Raw genomic sequence first — 19,701 nt, 5'->3', positions numbered from 1 at the left:
TGGGGGTGGATATGTGCTATCCTCTCCGTCCGCCGGCCCGCCCCGGCCGGCTTCTTCCCATCCGAGCCCGCCCCTCGCCTTGCCTTCCTCGACCTCGCAACGTCGGAGTAGCCGACGGGCACTTTCGCTTTTCTCTGTCGAAGCGCAATGAAGGCGCGCCGGGACCTTTACGCTTCTGCGCTGGCTTGTTGGGCGCTGGAGATCTTATGCCTGCAGGTGAGTGGAGGGACCCTCACCCCACCCCCGTCTTCCATGCGACCCCAACCCTTTTCCTCCTCGCCCCACTGTCCCGTCCCCCCCCAGGACCCTTCTCCTGTCCTGGGGGGCGGGTGGGTGGAGGATATAGAGAGAGGTTTACAACTCGCATCATCCGGCGCCGAAAGTCTTTTAAGGGGACTTTTTAAGAAGCGGCATGGATGGGGAGGACTTTCCTCTTAGTTAGGGGGTCTGCTCCTGGATACTGACTCCCATCGTTCCCAGCCGGGAGGGAGAGAGAGGTCTGCCTTCCCTCTTGCTGTCCCGCGACCACTCCTCATATAACCCCCCTCCCACTGCCTTTCCGCCGCTGTCCAAAAAGAGAGGACCAAGCGGAGAAAAGGGCACGTTTTTTGGAGAGGCAGAAATTCGCTAAGGCAAGGGGAAACTTATTCGCGGGTGAAAAATTTTCCGCGCGTCAAAAGGTCGGCTTTGCGTGGGCTCCGATTTTTGGGGGGACTTTCCGTTTTCTTGCGAGCTACGGGCGTTACTTTCCTCCCCCCCACCCCACGACGACCACTAGGGAGCCCCAAATGTACGTTGCTAAGCGAGACACGAGTTTAGCCCCGCGTTACCGCCCCGTTTCTTGCCTCGGTTGTTAATGCGAAGGACGGCGGTTGTTGAGTTAGTCCGCCGGTCGTTAAGTGAAGCTGGCTGCCCTGCCCCCCACCCCCTTGACTTGGCCCGTCAGAAGGTCGCAAAAGGGGAACACCCGGGGAAGCTGGGACCGTCGTAAATGCGAGTCAGTGGTCCAGCCTTTTGAATGTTGGAGAGGGTGCGACGGTCATTAAGTGTGGAAAAATGGTTCCCGCATCGCTTTCTTTGACTTTGAACGGTCACTAAATGAACTGTTGTCACTCAAGGACTATCTGGATTTTCCTGGCCCAGAAATGGGGCTGGAGAAGGCAGAAATGTGTGAAATTCACCAGTGGAACAGCTTGCCACCAGAAAGTTGTGAATGCTCCAGTACTGGAGGTTTTTAAGAAGAGATTGGACAAACGGTATATAGGGCTTCCTGCCTGAGCAAGGGGTTGGACTAGAAGACCTCCGAGGTCCCTTCCCACTTTTTTATTCTATAATCCCAGATCAATTAACCAGTGGAACAACTTGCCACCAGAAGTTGTGGGTGTGCTCCGTCAATGGAGGTTTTTAAGAAGAGATTGGACACCCTTTGTCTGAAATGGCACAGGGCTTCCGGCTTGAGCAGGGGGTTGGACTAGAAGACCTCTAAGGTCCCTTCTAGCTCTATTTTTTTCCCCCCCTGTTATTCTGTGTGGGGTGACTGAGCCAACCGTCCTTCAAGGCCAGTTGGTTGTAAAATGGAATATTTAATATTCTTGAACTAATGTTAAGCGTGGGTGGGCCACACACCTTGGGGAGTGAGTGGGTTTGGGGTTGTGACTTTTAACATAGTTGTGTGTCACTGACCTTTGGGCTGTGTCACCACCCCCAATGAAATTTCCCTCCGGAAGCGGGGCTCATGCAAAGCCCCCTCCCCACTTCCCCTTTAAAGGGCAGGTGGGTTTCATATCACCTTCTCCCCCTCCCTCCCCCTCCCCCGTTTTTAAGGACAGATGGGTGAACATTGCAGAAAAGAAGTCGGATGGGTTTATAACATGCTGGAGTCAGCCACGGCCGTAAGTACGGAGGTAGTCCTCAACTTACGACCCCAACGGAGAGCCCAAAATTACGGTCACGGAGCGAGACAGGGGCTAAGTGAGTTGTACCGCATTCGACCACCATTCTTGCTCCCGTTATTAAGCGTTATCCCTGCAGCCGTTAGGTTAAAGACACGGTTGTTAAGTGAATCTGGTCGGAAGGTCGCCAAAGAGGATATACGAGTCGGTTTTGCCAAGCGTCCGAATTTTGATCACATCACTGTGGGAATGCTCTAGAGCTGGAAGGGACCTTTGGAGGTCTTCTAGTCCAACCCCCAGCTCAGGCAGGAAGCCCTATATACCGTTTCAGACCAACAGTCGTCCAATCTCTTCTTAAAAACCTCCAGTGATGGAGCATTCGTAACTTCTGGTGGCAAGTTGTTCCACTGGTGAATTGCCCTCACGATCCAGAAATTCCTCCTTAGTTCCTAGCTTGCTTCTCTCCTTGATGAGTTTTCCATCCGTTGCTTCTTTCGGCTGCTTTGGAGAAGAGGCGGACCCCCTCTTTTTGGGGGGCAGCAGCCCCTCAAATATTGAAACACTGATATATATCGTTAATGATCTTAATGGATCATTTGCTGGGTATTTTTCTCCAATGGACATTGGTTATAATTTGGGAGAGACAGTTTGGTGTCCCATACTGATGACAGCACCAGCTGGAAATCAGAAGGCCACGAGTTCAAGTCCTGCTGCTGTAGGCCCAAAGAAGCCGACCGCCCCAAGCCAGCCACTCTCTCTCAGCCCTAGGAAGCAGGCAATGGCAAACCACTTCTGAAAAAACCTTGCCAGGGAAACAGATTTGACCGAGTTTGGTTTATAGATTGATAACCTGTGCCCACGTTTTTTGGCCTCGTCTTGGAAAACAGATGGGTTTTCTTAGCCGATGTCGTTGCTGGCACCAGCTCAAAGAACGGGAAACTCCGCAGCTTCCCTTAATCAAAGTCTGCTCCTCTTTGATGCTTCCTTGTTTTGATGACCTTAGGGGTTCCCCTTAAATCTAGAGAGAACAGTCTCTGACTTTACAGATCCAACAGGTGAAGGAGTCCTGGCTTTAATTTCCCCCTGTGGGTTTTTATTCTTTTGGTTTGTGATCAAAAAGGCTTTTGTTAAACTTGGAAGAGGCAGAAAATTTAATCTCCCTGGGATCATTTTAGGGCAGCGGTTCTCGATTTTAGCCACTTTAAGATGGGTGGACTTCAACTCCCAGAATTCCCTAGCCAGCACAGCTATCATCTGTCTATCTAGCTATTTAGCTAGCTCTCTATTATCTCTCTATCTAGTGATAGATAGATAGATAGATAGATAGATAGATAGATAGATAGATAGATAGATATTTTTAATTTTTATTTTATTTTGTCACAACAGCATACACAAGCATTAACATAAAATAACTATATATAAACCCGAACAACCAAAGACATATATATATATATATATATATATATATATATATATATATATATATATATATATATATATATATATATATATATATATATATATATATATATATATATATATATATATATATATATGTTTTCTGAGGTTTCGGGTGTTTATATGAGGTCTTTGGTTATTCGGGTTTCTCAGTAGGTGGAAGTGTCTTGGCGACGTTTTGACGAAGTCTCATTCCTCATCTTCAGGCTTCAGCTTCGTGCTTCTGGGAGCAAAAGCACGAAGCTGAAGCCTTCCCAGAAGCACGAAGCTGAAGCCTGAAGATGACGAATGAGACTTCGTCGAAACGTCGCCAAGACACTTCCAATTTTACGCGAGAGAAAACCCGAACAACCAAAGACCTACATATATATAAATATATGTATTTATAAATATATATATACATATAAATATATGTATATAACTATATAACTATAGTTATAAATATATATATATATATATAAATATATATATATTTATAACTATATAAATATAGTATAGTATTATATAATATAATATAATATAATATAATATATAGTATAGTATATATAGATTTTGAGAAGAGACCACAGATATCTACAGTAGTGGCCAAAATTGTGGAAACCTTTTGGGGAAAGTGTATTTTTGAGGTTTGATGGCTAATAACACCACTTTTTTTTTTTTTAGTTTTAGTTTTAAGATAATCCTATTCCACTGCTCGAATGGCCCGGGAAGAGCCCAGTCCTTCACCCAATGGAAAATCTATGGATTTTCTGACTAAAGAAACTTGTTAGTTAGACGCGAGCCAGCAATCAAACCCAGTTAATAGAAGCCATCATTCCATCTTGGTTTCACATGATCACAGCTGCAGAACTCAAAGACTTGGTTCACTCCATGGGAAGACGTTGTAAGGCCGTAATTCATACTAAAGGTTACCCAACTAAGAATTCACTGACATGGGGATCATTTTTAGCGTATCTCGTTTTTCCTATGGTGATCATTTTTGTACATCGTGGTTTTTTCTACGTGTTTTCACTTTTCTTCTTTATACTGTAACTGCTGTAAATGGTGTAGGGTTTCCTGCCTGGGCAGGGGGTTGGACTAGAAGACCTCCAAGGGTCCCTTCCAACTCTGTTATTATGTTACGTTATGCTATTCCAGTAGCAAATCCTTCATAAAAGTTATTGCCTTGCGTATTAATACTAATTCCATTTCTTTCCATCGAGAGCGGGGCAGAAAGAGGCGTTGCGTGGCTCGTGTGTGGAGAAACTCACGCAGGCGGGCTCCTTACGTGGCTTACGTGGTAACACTATATGCGCAAGATTACAGGAAGCCTGACTCAGAGCACGGGTGAAGTGTGACTCTCACGTTTACGGTTAGCCTCTATTTTGGAAAAAAGAAAAAAAGCAAACACAACCCAACAGTGTTATTGCAGCCGCTGGAAACTTAAAAAGCCACAATCAGCTGTAGCCGCCTCGACGCCTTTTCTTTTTTTGCAAAAAAGACGAACTTTGTCAGTTTCACAGAAGAGTGGAAAGAGAACGCGTTAATCTCTTATTATAAATCAGGGGAGAGCTTGCCGGAACAGACCACGGTTTAAGGCTTTGTCGCGACGTCAACTATCGTGGCGTCTCCCGAGCATCAATTGGGCCTCCCTCCCCAAAAAATTTTTTTTATCTGTCTTATATTTTTTCTGAACCCTGAAATAAGCGCTTGGCCTTATTGCCAGGCACTCAAAAGCCCGATTGGGCTTATTATGGGGGATGTCTTATTTGAGGGGAAACAGGGTAGCTATGTATCCATCCATCCATCCCTCTTTCTTTCTTTCTCTTTCTATCTATCTATAATCTATATTCAATCAATCTATCTATCTATTATCTATCATCTACCTACCGTGTTTCCCCGAAAATAAGACCCTGTCTTATATATATATATTTTGAACCCTGAAATAAGCGCTTGGCCTTATTGCCGTGCGCTCAAAAGCCCGATTGGGATTATTATCAGGGGTTGTCTTATTTTAGGGGAAACAGGGTAGCTATGTATCCATCCATCCATCCATCCATCCATCCATCCATCCATCCATCTTTCTTTCTTTCTCTTTCTATCTATCTATAATCTATATTCAATCAATCTATCTATCTATTATCTATCATCTACCTACCGTGTTTCCTCGAAAATAAGACCCTGTCTTATATATATATATTTTTGAACCCTGAAATAAGCGCTTGGCCTTATTAGCCGTGCGCTCAAAAGCCCGATTGGGATTATTATCAGGGGTTGTCTTATTTTAGGGGAAACAGGGTATTTAAATACAAAACTCCGCATTGGCGACAGGAAAGGCATCTGGCCAGTAAAACATTCTGCCAGCTCCATTCAGTTGTCCAGACTCCACCCGCGCAAGGGATTATAGGGTTATTAAAAGAAGGAGATGATGATCAGGAAATTTCTCCTTTAATTCTAAGTTTGCATCTCTCCTTGGTTAGCTTGCATCCTAGAAAAGATACCAAGCAATGGTTGGTGGTGGAGGCTGTCGTTTCAAAGTTTAGGAGAGTCAAATTAAGGAACCCAGATTTGAGGAAGCTGAGGAATACATAAATATATCTATATTTTTAAGCAACGTGTGACGGCCATAAGCCGTGTCAGTTCCTTTGGGCGGTTGTGCAACGTGACTCATCCATTCGCCGAGAAGAAAAGGGGGAGACGTCGCAGCAGAAGCGATAACTATGGGATGAACTTTAGACAAGGAAGTCAGCAACTTCATATCCGTGTGGGGAGGGGGGAGACCCACAAGTTTCCCTGCTCCAGCTGATTAGATTTTTTTTATTATTATTATTTTTGGGGTGAATCGTCACCTTGATTTGATCGGTGACGTGACACCGCCGAGCACAGCGATGGGCTTTAGTGCAGAAACGCCGCAAATTTGACTTTGGAAATCGAATCGATTCGTCAGGCTGTGGTTTCTCACCAAACCATGTTTTGCAAAAAGAGGGAAGCCGAACGGGCGTTAAGCAACCCGCCTTGGATTCAGACAACCGACTGGGTTCAAGGCCAGAGTTAAAGATTTTGAAATCTCCTGGATGGATTTCTGTCTCTCTCTCTCTCTCTGGTTACGTTACAGCAAACCACGATTGGTGGTTTTCCTTCTAACTAGCCAACGAATGCTTGGCTTTGTCCAGGAAGACCAAAACTGGTTTGTTTCAGAGTTGGAGAAACTTCTAATTCATTGAGTACAGGCAGTTCTCCATTTAAATTTAAATGTTTAAATGTTTAAATTTATATTAATTTTAAATGGGGTTTTAGCGTTTGGTAAATTTTTTAATTTTCAGGCCAATTTGAATAAGTTTTTTAAATTCCGTTTTAATTGTATTTTGTATTGTTCATTTTATTCTGCCTGTACACCGCCCTGAGTCCTTCGGGAGAAGGGCGATATAAAAATCAAATAAATAAATAAATAATAAATAAATACAACAGTTCGCTTAGTGACCGGAGTTACAACGGACTCTGGGGGGGGGGAAAGTGAATTTAGGATCATTTTTCAGAGTTACGACCTTGGTAGCAACCTCACGCGATCAAAACTCAGGTGGTTGGCAACTGGCTCGCATTTACGACCGTCGTAGCATCCCGGGGTCACACGGTCCCCTTTTGCAACCTTCTGACAAGGCAACTTGATTCACTTAACGACGGTGGCGAAGAAAGGTAGTGAAAACGAGGTAAAAGTCACTCAACCAAACGTCTCGCTTAGCCGCATAAGTTTGGGGCTCATTTCTGGTCGTAAGTTGAGGACTGTCTGTCCCCATCAAGGAAATTAACAGAGCCTCCCACAGGTTGCCCAACCGCCTGCACCAAAATAATAAAAAATAGAAATTTCCTGTGTTTGTGGCTTCTCAGGAACTTGGTAAACGTTTGCTGAGAGGAACAATGAAATGGTTCTGAAAAACGCCTCAGTTTCCCTTTTGCTTCCAACTCCAGAATTAAGGGACTCAAATGCGCCCGAATGACAGGTCGCCCTCGAATTACGACCACGATCAAGCCATATACTTTTGTTGCAAAACGAGACCGCCGTAGAGCGAGTTTGACAACTTTCCTTCCCACCGTTTTTAAGCGAATCGCGGCAGTCGTTAAACTAGCCACGCGGTTGTTGAGCGAATCCGGCTTTCCCCGTTTTAATTCGCTCGTGGGAAGGTTCGCGAAAGGGGGAGTCGGGGGGAACCCCGGGGCAGGCTGCGACCGTCGTAAATACAAAACCGTTGCCAAGCATCCAAATTTGGACCATGAGGATGTCACAACAGTCGTAAGTGTGAAAAACGCTCCTTTTTTTTCCAGTGGCGTCGTAACGTCGAACGGTCATTAAATGAATGGGATGGCCTGTAGTCCTTAAAAGAAAACGGGGGGGGGAGAGAGAAAATAAGAAATAAGGATCAAAAGAAATCCTTTTGCCTTGGGGAAAATTCTTGAAAAAAACAGAATTTTCCTCCCAGCTTCTTAGCTAGGGTGGTAGTAAGGAGCAGTGAGCAAACTCACCGGGTTGCAAACTTATTTTTCGTCTCCTTTCCCGCAGGCTCAGGTGCCGCCTTACACCCCCACCCAGGAGTCTCGGTGCCTCAACCCTAGAGAAGAATATTACGAAGAAAACATCCAGAAATGTTGCAGTTTGTGCGCTCCAGGTAGGCCGCCGAGCTCCAGAGGTGTCTGTTGTGACCCAGACCCAAGTAATAAACTTAGTCCTTGGAAAAACAAACTTTAATCGAACAGCTGGGAATTACTTCATTCCCAGCGTCGTTCCACTCAAAGTAAAACAAATGCCTCCCGACACAAATTCCTCAGTTATCTCACAAACCTTAGTCCAGTTAGGCAAACTGCCAAAGGCCCTTCCTGGCAAACGTCCAGAAACCACAAAAACAAAGAAGTAGACGAAGCAGAAGACGCAGCTACAACGTTGTTTTCCGGCAAAGCTCAAATGCCGTTGTTGGTCTTTTAAGCCTTATGGGAGGAGCCAATCATCTCTTGGCCTTACTCCCGAGTCGTCCTCTCTGCTTGAGCTGCTCTTGCCTTGTGGCAGCTCTTCTCATGCGTGCATTAGGAACAGGCTCCTCCTGTTCCTCTGCCGTATTACTATCAGTCTCTGGAGGTTCCGGAGTCCGCACCTCACTCCCCGATGGCCCTGACCCCACCTCCGCCTCCGATGCAGAGCCCTCATCTGGGCCTTCCCCAGCCTCCAGGACTGTCCCACGCTCTTCCTCAGCCTCATTGCTGCTGCCGACGGACCACAACAGTGTCGCTCAGCTGAACCATCGCACTGAAATCACAATTGTGCGTCAGGAGGTTGTGAGTGACCTACGCACATTTCTCACCATAAAAAACAAAAATGCGGTTCCGGCTAGTCCTCGGCAGACAACCGCGACGGAGGCTGGGATTTTTGCGCTGCTGGGTGTTTTTACCGCTTGTCTCGCCTGCATCGTTGAGCGAATCGCTGCAGTTGTTCAGTTAGTCACATGGTTGTTGAGCGAATTGGGCTTCCCCCTCGACTTTGCTCGTCAGAAGGTCGCCGAAAGGGGGAAATTGGGGGACACGCTGCCACCGTCGGTCGCCGAGCGTGGGAATTTGGATCAGGTGACCATTGGGATGCCGGAACGGTCGTAAGGGTGGAGAACGGTCCTATGATCCTTTTTCTTTGGTGCCATTGTAACTTGGAACGGCCACTCAATGAACTGTTGTAAGTCGAGGACTACTTGCAGACGTCCAGCGATGCAGCACCCACAACTCCAGGTGGCAAGCCGTTCCGTTGATTCATCATTCATCATCTTTTAACGACCCCATAATCGCTTGTGGGGTGGAGCGTTGGGCAATTGATTGGAGCTGAATGTTTACTGGCCGGATACCCTTCCTGTTGCCGGTGCGGAGTTTTGTTCGGCAGATATATTTCTCATTGTGCCCAGAGAGAGAGAGAGAAATATCTGCCTCTACTTAGGATTGAACTCACAGCCTCCTGATTGTGAGGCGAGAGCTCCCCCTCTAGGCCACCGCACCCACTCCAAGCCGTTCCGCTGATTAATTGTTCTTATTTAATTGTGTTTCATTGATGAACAATTAATTGCAGAGGAGGGAGACCCAGTCATGGAAGGGGAGAGACCCTAGACTCCTTTCAGAGTTTCCTGAATCTATATCTGGACACAGGTTCGAGGCCGGGTTTTCCCCTTCTCCGTTACAGGTTTCCGTGTACTTCAGAAGTGCAACAGCAGTGTCAACACGCAATGCGTCCCCTGCGCGGAAGGCTTGTACAACACGGGCTGGAGTGGAGCCAGGAGGTGTTTTAGTTGTTCGCCACAATGCAAACAAGGTAAGCAGAGGGCAGGTGGCATAGCCGGAGGAAGGGCATAAGCTTCAGGAAAACAGGAGGAGGAGGAGGAGGAGGAGAGAAAGAGGACAGGAAGAGGAGGAGAAGGAGGAGAAGGAAAAGGAGAAGAGGAGCAGGAGGAGGAAAAGAAGGAGAGAAGGATAGAAAGAGAGGAGAAGGAAAGGAGAAGAGGAGGAGCAGGAAGAGGAGGAGGAGGAGGAGGAGCGAAAGAGGACAGGAAGAGGAAAAAAGGAGGGAAGGAGGAGAGGAGGATATATATATAGATATATATATTATATATATTTTAAAGTTTTTTAAGGCCAATTATAAAATAAGTTTTTTAATTTGTATTTTAAATTATATATTGTATTGTCTGTTTTTTACTTTTGGCTGTACACCGCCCTGATTCCTTCGAGAGAAGGGCGGTATAAAAATCGAATAAATAAATAAATAATAAAATAAAATAAAAAGGAGGAGGAGGAGAGAAGGAAAAGGAGAAGAGGAGCAGGAGGAGGGAAAGAAGGAGAGAAGGGTAGAAAGAGAGGAGAAGGAAAGGAGAAGAGGAGGAGCAGGAAGAGGAGGAGGAGGAGAGGAGGAGGAGAGAAGGTGAAGGAGAGAAAGAGGAAGAAAAGGAGAGGAGAAGGAAAAGAAGAAGAGAAGGAGAAAAGAGGAGGAGGAGATCATGAGCAAACACTATCCTATCTTTGCCCTTCGACTTTCTCTTTCGACTTACGACCACCGTTCAGGCCAATATTTCTGTCGCCAAGCGAGACCACTGTTAAAGCGACCTTTGCCTCGCTTTATGGCCCTTCTTGCCCCCCCCCGTTGTTAAGCGAATCACTGCGCCGATCACCTGACACACACCCCCGCGGGATGCTGCAGTGGTCGTGAGTGTAACGAACGGTCATAAGTTCCCGTTTTTTTTCCGTGGAATTTCGTGGAACTTCGGGATGGCGAGGTTCTGAAGGCCTTAAAGAGCCCCCACCCTCACCCCCAACGAAGGGCGATGGACCCCCTCTGCCCCTTTCTGCCCCCTAACAACCCACCCGCTTTTTTCTGAAACAGAATTCGTGGAAGAGAAAAAGTGCACCAACACCCAGAACCGAGTTTGCTGGTGTCCATCGGGCCACTTCTGCAGCTTGCTGGTCTCCGAGAAATGCTACCACTGCCAGCCCTACCGGAATTGCACGATGGGCTACGGAGTGCTCCGACAGGGTAGGTTGGGAGGCAGGGTTGGTGCCCATCGAAGGGCACAACATTTTAAAAGAGAGGGGCGGGCGGGTTTCTTGCCAAGTTGCAAAACAAGATCCGTCGTGAGCTTAAAACACACCTATTTATTCAAGCGGGACTGGCATAATAATGTAGAATTTTAAATTTGGGGTTTATTAATATTTTAAAAAAATTTAAAATCTAAATTTTAATTTATCAGCCTTTATAATTTGCTATGTTTTAAATGTTGTTTTAATTGTATATATTTTGTTTTATCGTTGGCTGAGTCCTTCAGGAGAAGGGCGGTATAAAAATTTAATTAATAAATAAATAAAATAAATAAAGATCGGGCGAGATCTTGCTCTGTTTGAAAAGGGGATGTTCGTAGCTGGGGTGGGGGGTGAAATATGGGGAGTCCCTTGGTGGTCTCGGAGCTGGGTGGGTTTGCTGCAGGCGTTTCGGGACCCAACTAGGGAACGTCATCGGTGCTGGAAGGAGTTTGCAGTGGAGTTTGCAGAGAGGGAGAGGAGGGGAAGAGGAGGACTGTGGGGTTCCTGGTGCTCTCTGAGCTTGGTGATATTCTGGCAGACGTTTCATGACCCAACTAGGTAATGTTATCAGTGCTAGAAGTGTTATCAGGGAGGAAGAGGAGGAGGAGGAAAACGACTGTGGGGTCCTTGGTGTTCTCTGAACTCAGTCTTGCAGGCATTTCATGACCCAACTAGGGAACATCATCAGTGCTAGGAGTAGGGTGTGCCGAAAGAAAGAGGGGGAGGAGGAGGGAGAGGAGGAGGAGGAAGATTGTGGGGTCCTGACCCAAACTAGGTAACATCATCCTCATAGGACTAGCTTGAACGTAGTTTTAAATTGGGGTTTTTAAATCAGGGGTTTAAATGGGTTTTAAATTTGTATTTAAAAGTTTTAAGGCATCAACTGAATTTAATTGTCTATTCTTTTTGCTGTTTTATATGTATTATATGTTTTCTGTTGTTTTATTGGCTGTGAACCGCCCTGAGTCCTTCGGGAGATGGGCAGTATACAAATATAATTAATAATAATAATAATAATAATATCCTAGCCCTGATGATACTACCTAATTGGGTTAGGAAACATCTACAAGAAAACAGCCAGGCTCAGAGAGCAAAAATATTGGAGCAAAATCCTCGCAGGGCGATAAAAACAGAAAAGGTACAAATTATTTAGATTTCCTAGCATAGCCTTTTCTTTGACATTTTTCCTTTTTTTTCCAAAAAGGAATGAATTCAATTTTAAAAAAATATATATATGAAAGTGTGACAGGAGAAATTGCTCCTATAAATGGCCCTGCAGGGAAGCGTTAAGTGTTTAATCGTGATGCTTAGTTCCTGATTCAAAACAAAATTTTATCGTCAGGAAAAGGAAGTTTAGAGAAAGGCAGGAAAAGGCCGGGAATTTTGGCACAAAGACGATGGGATGTTAGCCAAGCAGATTTGGGCTTCAGCTTTAAAAATTTAGACTAGCCAAAGAAGTAGCTAGATTTCAGCTCGTATACTGGTAGTCCTCGACTTACGACTCGACAGAGGCGCCCCAAATTTCTCTCTGCTAAGCGAGACCGTTCGGAAGTGCTCCGTTTTACGACTTTTCCTGCCAACGGTTGTTAAGCGAATCACGTGCCACTGTGAAGTTGATCACACGGTCACTAAGTGAATCCGGCTTCCCTATCGACTTGGCTCGCCCGCAGGTCGCAAAAAGGGGATTGCGTGAAGCAACCCTGTTGCTAAGTTCACTTACCAACCGTGGCAGGAGACGTACGTTTGTAAAACGTTGTTAAGCTTGCTTAACAAATGTCTCTCTTAGCGGCGGAGATTTTCAGGCTCCCTTGCGGTCATACGTCGAGGACTAGCTGTGTTTTCCCAAAACGTGGTATCGAGAGAAATCAGGCTGACTCCAGAAAATAATATGATAAACTATAATAATTTTTTTTTAAAATACCAGAAAAATGTCAGGGGTACGTATTTATCCACTCTATGCTCCGCGCCCATCGGTCGCAACTCAGATCAGCTTTCAAAATGTGCAGAGAAAATGCAATGAAACCCCCACAAATAAATAGCTTTGAAGTCTCTAAAACTTCGGTGTGAAGAAATGTTATAGCTTGAGCGTCATTGGACGTTCTATCCGCCCCAAATTTGAGCTTAAGGGAGAATCCGGAAGATTACAATCGCATAGGTGGGTGTGATTCCCTGGCACACTCGGTGGAAGTGAAAGTTGGACTTTGAAAAGAAAAGAAAAATAAGCAGGACGGAAGACACGTTTACGCTTTTTGAACTTTGGCGTTGGAGAGAATATGCTGGAAAGGCAAGCAAATAAACAAGCAAGAGAGTCATTTAACCATCGAGCCAATGATGTTGTCTGCCTGAGCGGCGGGTTGGACTGGAAGACCTCCAAGGTCCCTTCCAACTCTGTTTATTCTATTCTATTCTGTTCTGTTCTGTTCTGTTCTATTCTATTCTATTCTATTTTGTATTTTACTTTATTCTGTTTTCTACCTTATCCTACATTCTATTCTACTCTATTTACTCTTCTATTATATTTTCTATTATATTCTATTCTGTTTTCTATTCTGTTCTACATCTTTTCTGCATTCTGTTCTGTTCAGATTCTATTCTATTCTATTCTTCATTTATACTACTCTACTCTATTCTATTCTATTTTGTATTTTATTCTATTCTGTTTTCTATCCTATTCTACATTTTATTCTATTCTATTTACTCTTCTATTATATTTTCTATTACATTTTCTATTCTATTCTATTCTATTCTATTCTATTCTATTCTATTCTATTCTATTCTATTCTATTTTCTATTCTATTCTACATCTTTTCTGCATTCTGTTCTGTTCTGTTCAGATTCTATTCTAGTCTTCATTTATTCTACTCTATTCTATTCTATTTTGTATTTTATTCTGTGCTGTTTTCTATCCTATTCTACATTTTATTCTATTCTATTTACTCTTCTATTCTATTTTCTATTCTATTCTATTTTCTTTTCTTTTCTATTCTATATATTTTCTGCATAGGAGTTTTGAGGGTAGGAGTATATATAAATTGAAGGTTACCTGTTGAGAGACGAAAGCCAGGAACATTTGAGATAGGAGGCCATTGTGTTGCCATTTCTCGTGTACATACATACATACATACATACATATAAATAATGTGGTGTGCTCCTCATTTCCTCACATTGTTGTATTTCCAGCAAGACGAGCATTTTTTTGGTGGGGTCCAAAGTGTCTGTCCAACTTTTAAAAGCCATTTCCTCTCCTTTCCCTTTGCACTCCTCCAACTGCGGCCAGCCAGTGGCGAGGCTTTTGAGAACATCTCGTTTTTTTGCAGGCAGCAGAGAAACGGATGTGGAATGTGGCCCGTGCCAACCGGGCACCTTCTCCAATCAAGAGTCTCACCAGAATTTCTGCACCCCTCACCGGATGTAAGTTGGTGGTTGTGCTGTTTATAAAGAGCTTTGGGGGAAAGGGAGCCTGCTTTGAAACCCTTGTGGTGAGGGGGAACTACAATAAGTCTTGTGCCCCTCCAAGACATCAAATTATTTAGTATTATTTGGAAGAGAAGAGAAGAGAAGAGAAGAGAAGAGAAGAGAAGAGAAGAGAAGAGAAGAGAAGAGAAGGGAAGGGAAGGGAAGGGAAGAACAGGAACAAGAAAATGGGATGGGATAGGATAGGATAGAATAAGATAGGATAGGATAGGATAGGATAGGATAGCATAGCATAGCATAGCATAGCATAGCATAGCATAGCATAGCATAGCATAGCATAGGACAGGACAGGACAGGATAGAAAATAGAAATGAAAATAGAAGAGAAAAAAAGAAAAGAAAACAACACAACAGAACAAGAAAATAGGATAGGATAGAAAATAGAAGAGAAAATAGAAGAGAAGAGAACAACAGAACAGAACAAGAAAATAGGATGGGATAGGATAGGATAGGATAGAAAATGGAAGAGAAAATAGAAAAGAAAATGAGATGAGAATAGACAAATAGAATAAAGAAGAAAAAATAAGAAGGGAAGAGAACAACAGAACAAAACAAGAAAATAGGATAGGATGGGATGGGATGGGATAGAAAATAGGGAAGAGAAAATAGAATAAAAGTTCTAAAACAAAAATTGGACTGCACCCCTGGGGTTGAGAAAGATGACCTCTAGATGCAGTACCTAGCCTCCTTACTGGAAACACCTCCATCCTCTTAATAACCGTTGAACTTTCTGAGGGTAAGAAAAGTTGTGTCATAAAAATGCCACGTTTGCACAACAGAGACCTTTGTCTGGAAAGTCCTCCAGTGAAGTTTACTTCACTTGTTCATTTGGGTGGTGGTTGTTGTTGTTTTTGTTCCCCTTACAAGATGTCAGTCCGCGCTCGTTCTTGGAAACAGCACCCACGACACAGTTTGTGGCAATCCAGGTGGGCAGGTTGACAACTTTGCGACAACTTCTCCGCAACTCACAACTACTACGCTACCGTGGCATGTTGGGACTGAGAGACCAACCTTCAACTGGCAGGATCTATCGGCACAGATTGGTGAGCAACAGGGAGAGAAATTGTTGGTATTTTCGTTCTAAAGGTGGGTTTCGTTTAGAGCAGGGGTCTCCAAACTTTAAGACTTGTGGACTTCAACTCCCAGAATTCCCTAGTCAGTTACTTTTATGGACTTCAACTCCCAGAGTTCCCTAATCAATCACTGTAAAACTCCTGTAAAACACTGTAAGACTTCAACTCCCAGAATTCCCCAGTCAGTCACTTTAAGACTTATGGACTTCAACTCCCAGAGTTCCCTAATCAATCACTGTAAAACTTGTGGACTTCAACTCCCAGAATTCCCCCTGCCAGCTACTTTAAGACTTGTGGACTTTGACTCCCAGAATTCCCCAGTCAGTCACTTTTACGGACTTCAACTCCCAGAGTTCCCTAATCAATCACTGTAAAACTTGTGGACTTCAACTCCCAGAATTCCCCAGTCAGTCACTTTAAGACTTATGGACTTCAACTCCCAGAATTCCCCCTGCCAGCTAGTTTAAGACTCATGGACTCCCAGAATTCCCCAGTCACTTTTATGGACTTCAACTCCCAGAATTCCCCAGTCAGTCACTTTAAGACTTGTGAACTTCAACTCCCAGAATTCCCCAGCCAAGTCCACATGGTCATGTGATTTACATTCAGATGCTTGGCAACTGACTCATATTTATGACGGTCGCAGCGTCCCGGGGTCACGTGATCCCCTTTTGCGACCTTCCGACAAGCAAAGTCCACGGGGAAGCCCGATTCACTTAACAACGGTATTTCTAATTTAACGAAGGCAGTGATTCGCTTAAGAAATGCGGCCAAGTAAGTCGTAAAATGGGCCAAAACTCACTTCGCAAATGTCTCACTTAGCGACCTAGATTCTGGGCTCCCTTGTGGCCGTAAGTCGAGGACTACCTGTATTCTAGAGATGCCATAGAGATGCTGGAGGAATTAGGACAACCTGAGACCATAGCCAAGGACAATGTCTCTCTGCTGCCCTCTGGTGGCTGTTTAGAGGTTTCACAGCTTAAATACGATATATTGCAATAACCAAAACTTCCCCCAAAAATTTCCACTGGTTTTAACCCAATTTCCCCCCACCCCCCAGTTTCTTAGAATAGAGGAGGCCAGCGAAAATTGCAATTTCTTAGCATGTCTTGGTCTTCCCAACTGTGCATTTTTATCTCTGTGTTTTGTGTCCAGGGCGGATTGTTGGCATGACAACTATTCCAGTGGTGCTAGCGGCCCTCATTTGCTTCATTGTTTTTAGAAAAAGTGGTAAGTTGAGGTTCAAAAAAAAAAAAAAAGGCAGAATAAATGACTTCTCTTGGCATGTTATTTCATTACTGTTACGGTTTTAAATAAAATCAGTTTGCTCCGATGAATTGTTCCAGTGGAACGACTTGCCTCCAGAAGTTGTGGATGTGCCAACAATGGAGGTTTTTAAGAAGAGATTGGGGAACCATTTGTCTGAAATGGTATAGGATCTCCTGCTTGAGCAGGGGGTTGGACTAAAAGACCTCCAAAGGTCCCTTCCACTTCTGTCAAGTTCTAATGTTAGAAATTCTGTTTATATATATATAGCACTAAAGATCAAATGGGGTGTACAGTCACCATGTGCTTTACTGCGTAACAGTAACAGGAAAGTTTACTTAGAACAAAGGAACATAGAGTAGTAGATCCAAACCTGAAAACACTGCCATCTAGTGGCTGAATATTGTTGTAGTTGTTGCCTAATATATATATATATATATATTCCAACATTTAATTTTCTCTCTGGCAGGTCAAAAGTGTCCCCCCATATGGAAGGAGAAAAAACAGGTGAGCATTGACCTCTTTGGGCCTGAAAAACAGAATTTGGACAGCTTCCTCGTCAGAGACACCAAAAGCGAAAAATGGGCTGCCAGGTCCCCATTTTGGGTCTGGGGTCCTAGCAGATCAATCCACCAATGACGTTCGGCTTCTCCGTTTCCTTCCAGCCGTTCTCGCCTGCCGAAAAGTTCCCGGTGAAGTGGCCTCAGGAGCCCATGGCTGTGGGGCAGGAGAAGGACAGTCTTTTGCGGCCGTCCCCCTCCAGCTTTTGGGACAGCCCAGCCGGGCCTGAGAAAACCGGCGAAACCAACAACGGAGACGCTCCCAAGGTGGAAATGGATGATGTGCAACAGAGATCATTGAATGACAGGACATGCTACAGCGCAGCAGACTCAAGTGAGACCCCTGGGAGGGGGGTTAGATCGGAGGTGGAGGGGGGGCAGCTCCATTTGTGGGGTGGTGAGTCGCATCAGGCCAGGCTGGGTCCTTGTAAAGTCTAGGATTGTGGGGCCCGCAGGCGCGCCCTGAGTTTGTCTTGGAGACGTTTCATGGCCATACTAGGGAGTGTCATCCATGCTGGAAGGGAATGGGGTTTGTGGAGAGGAGGAGGTGGGGGTGGGGGTGGGGGAGGAGGAGGAGGAAGACAGTGGGGTCCTTGGTGGTCTCAGAACTCGATGGTTTTCTCGCAGACGTTTCATGATCCAAACTAGGTAATATCATCAGGCCTAGAACTAACATTAGCACTGATGATGTTACCTAGTTTGGTCATGAAACGTCTGCGAGAAAACCACCAAGCTCAGAGAGCACTAAGCACCTCTCATTTCAACGCTGACCTATAAATATTTGTTTTCTTTCTTTCTCTTTTTCTTTCTTTCTTTTTCCTTCCTTCCTTCCTTCTTTCTGTCTTTTTTCTTTCTTTCTTTCTTTTTGTTTTTTTCCTCTCCATTTCTTCCTTTCTTCCTTTCCCTTTTCTCTTTCTCTGCTTTTTTCTTTCTCTCTCTCTTCCTTTCTCTCCTTCCTTCCTTCCTCTCTCTCTCCTCCTTCCTCTCTCTCCTTCCTCTCTCTTTTTATTTCTTTCTCTTTCTCAGTTTGTCTTTCTCTCTCTCTCTCTTCCTTCTTTGCTTCTTCCTTCCTTATTTATAACACATTCCTTCCTTCCTTTTCTCTTTCTCTGCTTTTTCTTTCTCTCTCCCTTTCTCTCCCTTCCTTCCTCTCTCTCCTCCTTCCTCTCTCTCTCCTTCCCTCTCTCTTTTTATTTCTTTCTCTCTTTCTCAGTTTGTCTTTCTTTCTCTCTCTCTCTTTCCTTCTTTGCTTCTTCCTTCCTTATTTATAACACATTCCTTCCTTTTCCCTCAGGGATTGTGGGAAACGGGAAAACCCACGTGAACGTGAGCTGCGTGGTCAGCATTTGCAACGGAGGCCACTCTCCGGCGTTGAAGCCCTCGAGGGGGGCCGAAGCCGGACACCCCCCAGACACCCACCTCTCGCAGGAAGAAACCAACATGAGCAGAGAGTCGAGCCGGCCAATTGCGGTGGAGGTAGAAGACAGTTTGGACTTCCTGGACCCCTGCGGGGGGGAGCCTCTCCCACTTAGCGTCCAAGACGCCGGCATGAAGAGGTCATGAGAACGACGGAGGGTTTTCCGGGCAGCGACTTCCACCCTGCTAAAGAAACTCTGTGAAAAACTGAGGCAGGCACGGAAGTTTGCGAAGGAAAAAAACAAACAAACCTATTTAGGCAGTCCTCGACTTGGGACCATTTGTTTACCGACGGCTGACGTCGCAACGGTGCTGAAAAGTGCGACTTAGGACCCGTCCTCACGCTTACGACCGTCTCAGTATTTCCCGTGGTCACATGATCAAAATTCAGACACTTCGCGAACGACTCACATTTACGTCGGTCGCAGCGTCCCGGGGGGGGTGGTGTCACGCGATTTGGCGTTTCGCGACCTTCCCGACGAGCCAAGTCAGCGGGGACGGACGGCGGCTTCGCTTTAACGACCGTGTGACTAACCGAGCAACCGCTGTGATTCACTTAACGATGGTGCCGAGAAAGGTCGAAATGGAGCAGGACTCCTTGCCTTGCTTGGCAACCAAAAATTTTGGGATTCACCTGTCGTTGAATTCAAGGAATAATTGCCTCTAACCCCCGAGGGACGATTTGCAACCATTCTTAAAACCAGTCTTAAAAAGCACAATTTCTCCCCAAAAATCTCATCATCTCAGTTTACGGCGGTGCCAAATTTCAGATAAGCCGTAAACGTCCCTCTCTCTCTCTCTCTGCTGCCCCCTTATGACTGTCCAGATTTCTGCAGCCGAAATAGTAGCCGAGTTTTCATTTCACTTTTTTTAATCTTGTCCTATTTTTGTACTCTTGCTGAATAAAGTCTTATTTTAAATAAGAGAGTGGGAAACCACAAAGCTTGCACGATGCCTCTTTCAGCTACTCGCTGCTTACTTTAAAAAGACCGAG

At 44.9% G+C, this 19,701-nt stretch overlaps 1 protein-coding gene across 1 annotated transcript; it reads left to right on the top strand.

Annotated features, from left to right (window-relative positions):
* Positions 1-87: 87 nt before the first annotated feature.
* TNFRSF1B (TNF receptor superfamily member 1B) lies at positions 88-19,278 on the top strand. Its single transcript, XM_058161405.1, has 10 exons — positions 88-216; positions 7,885-7,990; positions 9,535-9,663; positions 10,726-10,875; positions 14,237-14,330; positions 15,260-15,435; positions 16,621-16,695; positions 17,201-17,238; positions 17,397-17,625; positions 18,586-19,278. The coding sequence occupies exons 1-10, from the start codon at positions 148-150 to the stop codon at positions 18,852-18,854; spliced, it is 1,335 nt and encodes a 444-aa protein (XP_058017388.1). The 5' UTR covers positions 88-147; the 3' UTR covers positions 18,855-19,278.
* The last annotated feature ends 423 nt before the right edge of the window (positions 19,279-19,701 follow it).

Source organism: Ahaetulla prasina, chromosome 18, assembly GCF_028640845.1.
Source record: "Ahaetulla prasina isolate Xishuangbanna chromosome 18, ASM2864084v1, whole genome shotgun sequence".
Lineage (NCBI taxonomy): Eukaryota > Metazoa > Chordata > Lepidosauria > Squamata > Colubridae > Ahaetulla > Ahaetulla prasina.
This window is presented reverse-complemented; position numbering and strand designations above follow the sequence as displayed.

Excerpts from the sequence above, each read along its gene's own strand:
- TNFRSF1B (XM_058161405.1), top strand. The coding sequence starts at position 148 with ATGAAGGCGCGCCGGGACCTTTACGCTTCTGCGCTGGCTTGTTGGGCG. Across the intron at positions 217-7,884 it reads TGGAGATCTTATGCCTGCAG|GCTCAGGTGCCGCCTTACAC; the intron begins GTGAGTGGAGGG and ends CCTTTCCCGCAG. Across the intron at positions 7,991-9,534 it reads TTGCAGTTTGTGCGCTCCAG|GTTTCCGTGTACTTCAGAAG; the intron begins GTAGGCCGCCGA and ends TCTCCGTTACAG.